This window comes from Penaeus monodon, chromosome 37 (assembly GCF_015228065.2).
Source record: "Penaeus monodon isolate SGIC_2016 chromosome 37, NSTDA_Pmon_1, whole genome shotgun sequence".
Classification (NCBI taxonomy): domain Eukaryota; kingdom Metazoa; phylum Arthropoda; class Malacostraca; order Decapoda; family Penaeidae; genus Penaeus; species Penaeus monodon.
Genome location: NC_051422.1, coordinates 8,826,959 through 8,839,458, shown reverse-complemented (window position 1 = coordinate 8,839,458; position 12,500 = coordinate 8,826,959). Strand labels below are relative to the sequence as shown.

Here is a 12,500-nt window from a genome sequence, read left to right as displayed (position 1 = left end):
ACTCTCCCCCCCTCTTTCCCTCTCCCTCCCTCCCTCCCTCCCTCCGAAAGTGTCTTAAAAACCGCCTCCCCCAAACAGAGCGGCATAAACTCGGGGTAGTTTTGAATGCGTTGAATAATGCAAGTCGTGATGTCGTCGGTCTCGGGTTTGCAAGGTAATTTGTGAACGCCTTTGATGTCATAATTTCCAGATCCGCAGAAAATGTCGCGTTGATTGCCTTAGTGGTGGTGATTTTTGTTGTTATTGTTGGTGTTGTTTTTATGTGATTGTGATTGTTATTATTATCTGTATTATTACTGTTATTATTATTATTATTATTATTATTATTATTATTATTATTATTATTATTATTGTCTTCGTTATTGTTGTTTCTATCATTATTATTGTTATATTAAGCTTGTAGTTGTTATTATTGTTGTTGTTATTATCATCATTGTTATTAAATTATCAATATTTGTAATTATATTTCATTGTTTTTTTCTCATCATTTACTATTATTAGTGTTCGTGTTATTGTCATTATTGTTATTATTCTTTGCTTGACGTTCCCCATTCATCTGTAATGATTTCGAGATTTAAAGGAAATACCCGTTTACTTAGGAGGAAAATAAAAAAGTTCGGTGCAATCAACTCAAGGACAAACGAAAAACAAAGCCAAACAAAAGCCGCACGAGAAAAAAAAAGGAAATTAAGTAATTAAAAAACGCCGTAGTGACGAAATTAAAGAAAGAGGTATAACCGGCACTTCATTAGGACATGTGATTATGTAACGTTGCCTGTATCTTTGTATTTTATGTAATGTCATTATTAAACCGGAAATTACTTCTTTTTGAGTGGCAGGATGACGATGATGATGATGTCAGGTTTGTCTCGTACAAGATATTAAAACAAAGAAGTTCATTACATTTACGAGGAAATTGGGGAAGTCAGTCAGTGTGAAGAAATAGATCCTAATATCATTTATCTGTACCAACTTGTAATATGTTTTGTGTGAATGAAGCAGCCCCTTCGTATTATTTTTTATCTACGAAGTAACCGGTTCATTATATGTATTAGTATAACGTAATAATGTAATAGTAATGTAGTGTTTATGTGAATGAAACAACCTGTTCGTGATTTTATTATCTGTTCGTAAAACTCAATGCATATAATATATATATATATATATATATATATATATATATATATATATATATATATATATTATGGGATCAGTTTACTTTATTATTTGGTTGTATGATATTCACACTTACAAAATTACCAGTTCGTAATATTTATCTGTACGAAACGGCGAAACAACCAATTTGTAATATTTATCTCAGCGAAACGACCAATTTGTAATAATTGTCTCAACGAAACGACCAATTTGTAATATCTATCTCAACGAAACAGCGACACAACCAATTTGTAATATTTATATATACGAAACGGCGAAACAACCCGTTTGTAATATTTATATCAATGAAACAACGAAAGCATTAGCGCTTCCACTTTCCACCCGCACGAAGCAAACCCATTCGTAAGATCCCTCCTGACGAAGCAACTCGCCGAAGCAATCCCACGTGTCCGCCCGTATTCTGAGGCGCTTTGCTTTATTACGGCCTAGATTATCGGTGCCGTGATCTGATTGGCGGCCATTAGGAGGGTCTGATTGGATGGCTGTGTTGCCGTGCAGAATCCATAGCAATTATCTCCTAGTTTTCTGCGACTCCTAGTTAGCTGCAGGAAAGAGACGGGAATACCCGTGTCGTTTCTCGCTCTCTCTTTTATACTTTATTTCTCTCTCTCTCACTCTCTCTCTCTCTCTCTCTCTCAACTCTCTCTCTCGATCTCCTCTCTCTCTCTCTCTCTCTCTCTCTCTCTCTCTCCTCACTCTCCTCTCTCTCTCTCTCTCTACTCTCTCTCTCTCTCTCTCTCTCTCTCCTTCTCTCTCTTTCTCACCACACACACACACACACACACACACACACACACACACACACACACACACACACACACACACACACACACACACACACACACACACACACGCACGCACACGCACGCACACGCACACGCATACACACACTTTCTCTCTCTCTCTCGCTCTCTCTCTCTCTCTCTCTCTCTCTCTCTCTCTCTCTCTCTCTCTCTCTCTCTCTCTCTCTCTCCTCTCTCTCTCTCTCTCTCTCTCAGAATGAACCAGAATAAAGCAACACCAAAAAGAAAAAGATAAAGAAACGACGCCCCAAATTGGTGCGGCCGAAATGGAGGCGAATTCCCATTTTTTTTCCGAGAAGGGTTCGCTGTCCTTGCGGGCCAAATGTGATATGGTCCCGTAAACAAAAGAACCACAATGCTGATTAAAAAAAAGAAGAAGAAAGAGAGAAAGAGAGAGAAAAAAGAGCCAAACAATAAGAAAAAAGACGCATACGTAAAAATGAACAAGGCCCGGCTGGGTAAACACAGGAGCCAAGAATAACGGCGTTGCCCAAGAGGAAACCGGGCTGGCGGGGCGGCGGACGTTGTGAAAGCGTCGGAACTTGCGAAGTGAAACAAAAGAAGAGAGAGAGAAAGAGAGGAAGAAAAAAAACGAATGTACATAGGAGAAAATGGGAGAGAAATGAGTGCGGGTGGAGGTGGGGGAAAGGGGGAGAATGAGGAGGAAGGGGGAGAAGAGGATTAGGGAGGAGAAGGAAGGGGATGGGATAAAAGGAGAGGGAGTAGGGGTGGGGTGGGAATGGGAATTGGAATGGAAGATAGCGAGAGAGAGAGAGAGAGAGAGAGAGAGAGAGAGAGAGAGAGAGAGAGAGAGAGAGAGAGAGAGAGAGAGAGAGAGAGATGGAACAGAAAGACAAATTGAAATATAAACTCACCCAAAAATACAACACACACCATAAATCACACGAACCCCGGCTAAGACGTACTACAATAGTATGAACAATAATAATGATATTCCTCTCGACAGTACTGATAACAAGAATGTCCAACTAATGATAATATTACTCTTATTATCATTATCATTAGAGTTATCTCATTCTCAGTGTCTTATTCTCATTTATCTCGTTATCATCACCATCACCAACAATCATCATCAATATCCAGCATAATCAATTAATACCATCATCACCAACACCAAAAAAAACAAAAAAAAAAAACAGAGATATAACCTTTAAAAAAATATGAATAAAAGAGAAGCGGAAAGCGCGCGTGGGGAAGGGGAGGCGGCAGCATGCATGGCGACATCAGCTGACCGCGCGCCTTCTCCGCACTCGCTCTCCATCGGTCGTGTCTCCTGAATCATTCGCAAAGCTCGCTCCCTCTCTCTCTCCTGTGGTTCTCGTTGCAAGTTGCAATATTTCTTTCTTTCGTGCTTTTTCTTTTTCTGTTTGTATTTCTTTTTTTCTTTTTTTCTTTTTTTTACTTTTTTTCTTTGTCTTATTCGTCATTATTTATTGGTATTTGCATTTTTTTTTTCGTTTTTTTTTCTTTCATCGTCTGTGTATATATTTTTGGTTCTTTCTGTCTGGTTCTTTCTTTCTACTTATTTCTTTTTTCTCTATATACTCTTTTTCTCCTCTTCCTCCCCTTCCTCCTTCCTCCTTCCTCCTCCCCTTCCTCCTTCCTCCTTCCTCCTCCTCCTCCTCCTCCAACTTTCGTGACTATTTTTTTTTCTTTTTGTGTATGTGCCTGCCCATGTGCGTGCGCGTGCATGTAGGTGTATACGTGTGCGTCTTGATTTGCTGATTATATCATCATCTTTGCCCCGTTGTTATTGGTTACGCAGCGTCAGAACAATGGATTTTGACGTCACGCATTTACGCTTTTGTTGCCACGCTTGAAAACAAAGGACGGCGCTCACTCACACGTGCCGATATCCGTAACATTTACATGATCATGGTGCTACCTTTTCCTCCTTTTCCTTTTCCTCCTTTTCCTTCTTCACTCACACGCACTCGTACATGCGCGCGGACACAACGCACGATACGCATACACGCGCGAATATATATAAGCACACACATAAACGCATACATATAAACACATGCATACATGCACCACATGTACACGCACGCACACGTACACGAACACGCATGTACACGCACACGCACACGCACATGCACACGCATATGCACACACACACACACACACACACACACACACACACACACACACACACACACACACACAAAAGCAAACAGACACACAAGCACACGCAAGCAAGCAAACACTCAAGCACAAACGCGTAAACTCGTAAGCAACAAGTTTGAGACTCTCAGCTTTGTAGCTAACTCTCCCTCCCCCTACCACTAACCCCCTCCTTCCCCCTCCCCCACTCCCTCCTGCCCCCTTCCCCTTCCACTCTCGCTTCCCCCCTCCCCCCGCCCCCTCCCCACCTCCCTCTCACCATGTGTGACTCTTGGATAGTGTGCAACATGTGACGCGGTTGGGCAGAGGGGCAAGGGGAGGGGGAGGGGGAGAGGGAGATGGAGATGAAGGTGGAAAGTGGAGGCAGAGAAGACAAGGAGGGAAGAGGGGAGAGGATGAAGGAAAGGGGGAGGGGAAAGGGATGAGACGGCAGTGGCGATGGGGAGGGGGACGAACTGAAGAAAGGGGAGAAATAACAGAGGTGCAGGGGAGTGCTAGTTTTAGTGAAGAAGTGGGAGAAGGCAGGGGGAAGGGAAAGGGGGGAGAGGGTAGAGGGGGAGGAAAGGGGGGAGACAGAGGGTAGGGGCGAAGGAAGGGAGAGAGAGAGGGTAGGGGGGAAGGGAAATGCAGAGAGAGAGAGAGAGAGAGAGAGAGAGAGAGAGAGAGAGAGAGAGAGAGAGAGAGAGAGAGAGAGAGAGAGTGAGTATGGGCGAAGGGAAGGGGGAAATGGCAGAGGGGAAGACTAGGGGGAGGAGTGATGAGAAGGGGGGGGGTAGGGCGTCATGCGTCACGTGACCCAATATCCGTTGACGCATCCGTCACGTGACACCGCCGCCGCTGCCTGCCCCTGTTGTTGAATTATGTTTACAGTCGATTTTTTTTCATTTGTTGCTCGCTTGTTTGTCTCTGTGTTTATTTATATTTCGGTTTCCTTTTTTTTTTTTTTTTTTTTTTTTTTTGCTTTATTTAAAAAAAAGGATGTGTGTAAATTTTGGAAGAGAGGAAGGGGGCCTCGGGTATTGCATTTTTAATGGTGTTTTGTTTACAATTGTAATGCAAATGATATTTGTGTTTGTAGTATTTTGTGTAATGAAGATTCGACAGAACGTGAGAAAGGTAGATAGCAGATGAGGCTGACAAGCAGGCAAGCAAGCAAGCAAACAGACACAGGCAGACAGACAGACAGGCAGACAGACAGACAGACAGACAGACAGACAGACAGACAGACAGACAGACAGACAGACAGACAGACAGACAGACAGACAGACATATAGACAGACTGACAGGAAGAGGAGGAGGGAAGGAGAGGCAGAGATGGGTCGACAGATAGATGAAAGACAGAAGACATCGCGATTAATCCCATTAGCACAGCACTTCAGTCTTTCAGTTTGTGTTAAATATATAATTTAATTTCCCAAAGGATGAATACTGAATATAAAAAGTGTTTCTACATTATCAGCCTTCCATATATAATTTATTTCCCCAAGGGATTAATACTGAATGTAACTACTATTTTCCACATTATTAATATCATTTATACTACCTAATATTTTGCCGTGAAATTAAGATACATTTTTGCGAGGCAGTTTTTCAAGACGAAACTTGAAATACACAGGTATCCTTCTTGTCGCTTCTCGAGTTTTCGCCGCTGACGTCACACTTCAGCGAGCGAGAATAGAGATTGCGCGCCTCATGACTTGTAAATGGGTAATTTAACGTGATTTTTAAACAAACTTTTATAAAACGTGACAGAGAGAGGCGCTTTAAACGATAAAAAAAAAAAAGTGCTGTTCAGTTTGCGACACTTTTTTTTTCTTTTTACGGAAGCCTTGTTTCTTGTTTATTGGTTGAATATGTTTGTAACTGTATGGCTTGTATACTGTTAAAACCTTTTTTTTTTCTGGGGAGTTTTTGGTCATGAACCCAAAGTGATATTATTTTCTGAGCAGGTGATTCGGCGGCAGGGCGCAGGGGAGCCCGACAGCGTTACTGTTTTCTTAGTATTCCTTTTCCGTTTCAGACACTCCGCCATCGAGGAGGATGGTGATGGCGGGGGGCGCTGTGCCCTGGGAGTGGCCGCCCTCAAGCGCCACCCCCAGCATCCTGCGGCTTCCTTCAGGGACGAGGTAGCGACGCACGACACCGGATACTTCAGGAAGGACTCCCGCACGCCCGACGACGTGTCCACCACCACCACCACGACGCACGCAGCGCCCCTAGACACGCGGGTGACGGGACGGTGTCAGGCCGTGGTGGCGGTGCGGGCGGCGCCGGAAAAACCCGCGGGCTGCGGCAACGCTTCCTCCTGTAAGAGCCGCGATACCCCCGGATGCGCCGCGCCTTCCATCAACGGCCATCCCTGCGGCGACGGCGAGAAGGGGTGCGAGCGCGGCGGCGGGAGATGCGAGGCGGGCAGCAAGGTGGAGGACCTGACCCGCGCCGCCGCCTCGCTGTCCATCGCCGCCCAGAAGGGCGTCCCCGCGAGCCCCGCCGCCTCCTCCGGCCCCAGCCAAGCCGAGGGGGCGCCCAAGCCGAGCAAGGACGAGCCGGACCTCATCAAGACCGAGGACCCCTTCCCGACCACCTTCAAGATCCCGACTCCGGGCGGGTCCTTCACGGAGCACCGGCCGGGGCGCAGCGTGTGCGAGGAACTCCGCCAGCTGTCGCGGGTCAACTCGCTGGTGGAGCGGGGCTCCCTGGCCAACATCCGCTCGACTTCCGTTGACGAAAACGGGCCCGTGTCGGGCGGGGGGCACGGAGGCCAGGGGGGGACCGCCTCCGGTAGGGGCACGCACATCGCGCGGCTCATTCAGTCGAAGAGCGTCAACATGGGCGAGCGCCCCATCTACCCCAACGTGCCCTTCTCGCCCTACGGCTCCCCCTGCTCCTCCCCCCGGCTGCGGCGCCGCCCCCTCAAGGAGTCGCGCCGCGTCAGCATCGAGAAGAACGGGGAATACATCCAGCTCAACCAGTACAAACTCAAGGAACCCATCGGGCAGGTGAGGACTCGCACCCTGCCGCTTGGATCCTGTTGCTTTCGCTATTTTTGTCGTCTCCTCTTCCTCCTCTTTTCTTTATTTTGTTTTCTCTCCGCCTCCTTTTTCTTTCAGTCTTTTTCCTCTTCTGTGTTCCCTTATCCCTCGCGATCTCTTGCTCTCTCTCACCCACCTGCGTTTTCTGTTCCCGTGTGCGTGTCTGTTTGTCTTTTTTTCCCCCTCACAGTTTGTCCATCCCACCCTCATCCCTCTCTATCTCTGTTATTCCTTCTCTCTATCCCTCCCTTCCTCTCTCCTTCCCTCCTTTCCTTCTTCCCTCCATCCCTCCATCCCCCCTTCCCTCTTTCTTTTCTCAGTTTGCCTTAATTTCTCCCTCACTTCCTCCTTTCCTTGTTTGTCTCTCATTTTGTCTCTTCCGCCCTTCCTCCTTTTTTTACTCCCTCTTTTAGTTCTCTCAGTTTGTCTCTTCCAATCTCCCTCTCTCCCTCCCTGTTTCTTCCCTCAGTTTGACTTTTTCTCCTTCCCTTCCTCCTCTTTTACTCTCCACCCTTCCCTATATTCCCCTTTTTCCCGGCTCCGTCTCCCCCCCCCGTCTCCCCCCCCCCGTCTCTCTCTCTCTCTCTCTCCCCTCTCTCCTTCTTCTCCTCTCTCTCTCTCCTCTCTCCCCTCTCCCCTCTCTCTCTCTCTCTCTCTCTCTCTCTCTCTCTCTCCCATCTCATTTTATCATATTCCATCTCCTCCCCCTTCTCTCCCTCCTTCCTTCCTTCCTTCATTCATTCATTCATTCATTCTCTCACCTTTCATCTTTCCCTCTCTCCCTCCCTCATTCTCTCCCACCCTCCATCCATCCCTCAATTGCTCTTTCCCTCCCTCCCCCCCTCCCTCCCTCCCTCCCCCTCCTTAACCTAATGACTCACTCACACCAAAGTCAAGGAAATGAATGAATAATTATATAGATAAAATAATAAATTGAACCAATAAATAAAGTGTTTCCCATTTCATTAGTCTTTCGCTCAAGGGTTGGCGATAAGAAAGAAAAAAAAAGGTAAAAATAAATAAAAATGAAATTCCACGAACGAAAATTGTTTAGCGCGAGATAACCGTGTCATGGCGTCGAGTCCGGACAAAGAAACCATGAATTGGGCCCAAGAGAGAGGGAGAGGGGAGGGGGAAGAGGAGAGAGGGAGGGAAGGGAAAAAGGGGGGAGGGGAAATTAGGGAGAGGGGAAAAAGGGAAGGAGAAAGGAGAGGGAGAGGGGGAGAGGGAGGGGGGAGAGAGGGAGAGGGAGAGAGGAGATAGAATATGATAAAAGAAGAGAGAGGAGAAAATAAGAAAAGGGTAAAAAAAGTCGGATAATAAAAATCTGATAAGAGGAGGTGGATTCAAGAAAGTTCCTATCTGTGGGTTTTTGAGATCGACGCTTTCTCACTCTCTCTCTTCCCCCCCCCCCCTCTCTCTCCCTTCCCCCTCCCCCCTCTCTCTCCCTTTTCTCTCTCCCTCTCTCTCCACCCCTCCCCTTTTCCCCTCTCTCTTTTCCCTCCCTCTCTCTTTCCCTCTCTCTCCCTCTCCCCCTCTCTCCCTTTTCTCCTTTCTTTTCCCCCACCCCCTCCCTCTCTTTTCCCCTCTCCCCTCTCCCTCTCTCCTCTTCCTTTTCCCCCCCTCCCCTTTTTCCCCCTCTCTCTCCTCTTTTCTTCTCTCCTTCCCCCCTCCTCCCCCCCCCTCTCCTCCCCTCCCCCCTTTTCCTCTTTTTTCCCCCCATCTCTCTCTCCCCCTCCCCCCTCCCCGTCCCTCTCCCCTCTCCCCCCCTCCCCTTTTCCCCCCCTCCTCCCCTCTCCCCCTCCCTCTCTCCCTCCCCCCTCTGGGCTCCCTCCTCTCTTCCCTTTTCCCCTCTCCTTTTCCCCTCTCTCCCCCTCATCCCTCTCCTCTCTCCTCTCTCTTCCTCTCTCTCTCTCTCTTTTCTCTCTCTATCCCCTCTCCCCTCTCTCTTCCTCCCCTTTCCCCCCCCCCTCCCCTCTCCCCCCCCCTCTCTCTTCCCTCTCTCCCCCCTTCCCCCTCCTCCCCCCCCTCTCATCCCCCCTCCCCCCTCTCCTCTCCCCCCTTTGTCTTCCCCCCTCTCTCCCCTCCCTCTCCTCCCTCTCTCCCTCCTCTCTCTCTCCCTCCCTTCCTCTCTCTTTTTTCCTCTCTCTCTCCTCTCCCCTCTCTCCCTCCTCTCTCTCTCTCCCCTCTCCTCTATCGCTCCCTCCTCTCTCTCCCCCCTCTCTCTCTCTCCCCTCTCTCCCTTTTCTCCCTTCCCCTCTCTCCTTCCCCTCTCCCCCTCCCCTTTTCCCTCTCTCTCCCCCCTTTTCTTTTCCCCCTCCCTCTCTCTCTCTCTCTTTTTTTTTCCCCCTTTCTCTTCTCTCTCTCCCCCCCCTCTCCCCCCTCCCCCCTTTTCTCTCTCTCTCTCTCCTCTCCCTCCCTCTCCCCCTCTCTCTCCCCCCCCTCTCTTCCTTCTCTCTTCTCGTCCTCTGCTCTTCCTTTGTCTCTCTCTCTCTCTCTCTTCCCCTCCCCCTCTCTCCCCCCCTCTCTCCTCCCCTCTCTCCCCTACCCCCTCTTTCCCCCTCCCCTCTCCCCCCTTTCTCTCCCCCTCCCTCTCCCCCCCTCCCTCTCTCTTCCCTCTCTCTCTCTCCTCTTCCCCCTCTCTTCTTTTCCCCTTTCTTTCTCTCTCTCTCCTCCTTCTCTCTCTTTTTTCTCTCTCTCTCTCCTCTCTCTCTCTCTCTCCCCTCTCTCTCTCCCCCCTCCTCTCTCCCCCCCCTCCCCCTTTTCTCATCCCCTTTTCCCCCTCTCCCTTTTCCCCTCTCTTTCTCTCTCCTTTCTCTCTCTCTCCTCCTCTCCTCCCTCTCTCTCTTTCTCTTTTTCTCTCCATCTCCTCTCTCTCTCTCTCTCTCTCCCTTTCCCCCCTCTTTCTCCTTTTTTCTATCCCTTTTTTTCCTCTTTCCCCCCTTTCTCTTTCTCTCCCCTCCCCCCCTTTTTCCTCTCTCTCCATTCCCCTTCTTTGTCTTTTCCTCTCCTTTTCTCCTCTTCTTCTCTCTCTCTCCTTTTCTCTCCTCCTCATCTCTCTCTTCTTCCCCTTTTCTCTCTCCCCTCGTCTCCTTTTTTCCCCTCTCTCTCTCTCTTCCCCTCTCCCCCCCTCTCTCTCTCTCTCCCTCTCCTCTCTCTCCTTTTTTCTCTCTTCCCCCCTCTTCCCTCCTCCTCCTTTCTCCTCTTTCTCCCCTCCCCCTTTTCCCTTTTTTCTCCTCCCTCTCCCTCTTGTCCTTTTCCCTCTCTCTCTTTTTCCCTTTTTTTCTTTCTCCTCTCTCCCCTTTCTCTCCCCTCTCCCTCTCTCTCTCCCCCTCTCTTTTTTCTCTCTCCTCTCTCCCCTCCTTTTTCTCTCTCTCCTCTCGCTCTCTCCCTCTCTCTCTCTCTCTCTCTCTCTCTTCTCTCCCCCTCTCTTTTTTCTCCTCTCTCTCTCTCTTTCTCTCTCTCCCCTTTCTCTTTCTCTCTTTCTCTCACCCCCTCCCCCCCCTTTTTTTCCTCTCTTTTCCCCTCTCTCTTTCTTCTCTCTCCTCTTCCTCCCCTCCTTCTTCTCATCTCTCTCTCCTCTCCCCCTCTTTCTCTTATCCCCTTTTCTTCTTTTCTCTTTCTCTTTCTCTCTCTTTTTCTCCCCCTCCCCCTTTCTCCCCCCTTTCTCTCCCCCCTCTTTCTCCCTTTTCTCTCTCTCTCTCCTCCCCCTCCCCCCCCCCTATCCCCCTTTTCTCTCCCCCTCTCTCTTTTCCCTTCCTCCTCTCTCCTCTCCTCTCCTCCTCCCTCTCTCCCTCCTCCCTCCCTCCCATCCCCCCCTTTTTCCCTTTTCCCTCCCTCCCTCTCCCTCCCCCTCCCCCTCCCCTCTCTCCCCTCTCTCCTCCCCTTTTTTTCCTTCTCTTTTTCTCTCCCCCTCTTTCCTTTTTTCTTTCTCTTTCTCTTCTCTTTTCTTCTCTCTTTCTTCTCCCCTTTCTCTTTTCTTTCCTCTCTCCCCTCTCTCTCTCTCATTTTCCCCCCTTTTTTCCTTTCTTTTTTCTCTTTCCCCTTTCCCTTTTTTTCTTTCTTTTTTTATTCCTCTTTTTCTTTTTCCTTTTTCTTCCCCTTTTTTCCTTTCTCTCCGGCTTTCTTCTCCCCTTTTCTCTTTTTCTTTTCTCTTTTCCCCCTTGTTTTTCGTTTTTCCCCTCCTTTTTTTTCCTTCTCTCCCCTTCCCCCCCCTTTTCCCTTTCCCCTTTTTTTTTCTTTCCCCCTTTCTCTTTTTCCTTCCCCCCCTTTTTTTCGTTTTTTCCCGCCTTCCCCCCTTTTCCCCCCCCCTCCTCCTTCCCCCCCTCCCTTTCCCCCTCTTCTCTCTCTCTCTCCTCCTTCCCCTTCTCTCTCCTCTCTTTTCTTTTCTCTCTCTTTTCTCTCTCTCTTTTTTCTCTCTCTTTTCCTCTCCCTCCTTTCCCCCCTTTTTCCCCCTCCCTCTCTTTCCCTCTCCTCTTTCCCCCCTCCTCTCTCTTTCCCCTTCCCCCTCCCTCTTCCTCTCCCTCCCCCTCCCCCCCCTCCCCCCCTCCCCCCCCCCTTTTTCCCCCTCTTATTTCCTCCATCCCTCGTCTTCTTTCTTTCTTTTTTTTTCTCATGTCTCATCTATCCTCTTTACCAACACCTTCGCAGTTCTCCTTTTCTTTCTCCTCCTTCCTTCCTCTGCTTTATCTATCTTCGTTCAACCCTTTACACGTCACTGCGTCGTTTTTCATCTCTCTCACTCTCCCTCGCTTCGCTAAACTTTTTCTCGTAAGTCTCATTTATCTTCTTTACCTCTCCCCTCTCTTTCTTTTCTTATTATTGTTATTACCCGCACTTCCGCAAATCCCCTCTTCTTCCTCCTCCTCCTCCTCCTCCTCCTCCTCCTCCTCCCTCCTCTTCCCTTTCCCCCTCCCCTCCTTTTCCCCCTCCCCCCCTCCTCCTCCTCCTCCTCCTCCTCCTCCTCCTCCTCCTTCTCTTCCGTGCATTATCCATCATTTTCGCTTCACATCTCTGCGTTGTTCGGGGAGAGTCAGATCGCGGTCTTCTGTTATAGGGGTATTTACTCTTTTCCGTTTTTATTGTATATTCTCTCTTTCTCCCCTCTTTGTTATGTTTTCTTGATATTCGTTCATATATTTCTTATGTGTTTTCTACCCTTTTCTTTCTAATTTTCTTTATTTTGTTTGTTCTGTGTTTTTTTTTTTTTTTTTTTCTCTTCCTTTTCCCTCTCCTTCTTCTCTTTCCCCCCCCCCCCCCCCCCCCCCCCTCTCTCTCTCCCTCTCTCCTCTGTTTTTTTCTTCTCTTCTCTCTCTCCTCTCTCTCTCCTCTCTCTCCCCCCTCT

The 12,500-nt window shown here is 48.6% G+C and overlaps 1 protein-coding gene across 8 annotated transcripts in view; it reads left to right on the top strand.

Moving 5' to 3' along the window:
- The window catches only part of LOC119596390 (calcium/calmodulin-dependent protein kinase kinase 1-like), a 196,437-nt gene that overhangs the window by 156,021 nt on the left and 27,916 nt on the right, over positions 1–12,500 (top strand). For all 8 annotated transcript variants that reach the window (XM_037945608.1, XM_037945607.1, XM_037945605.1 and 5 more), the window contains one exon: positions 6,145–7,123. In XM_037945608.1, coding sequence (XP_037801536.1) covers positions 6,145–7,123 — 979 coding nt within the window. The remainder of the gene's footprint in view (positions 1–6,144; positions 7,124–12,500) is intronic.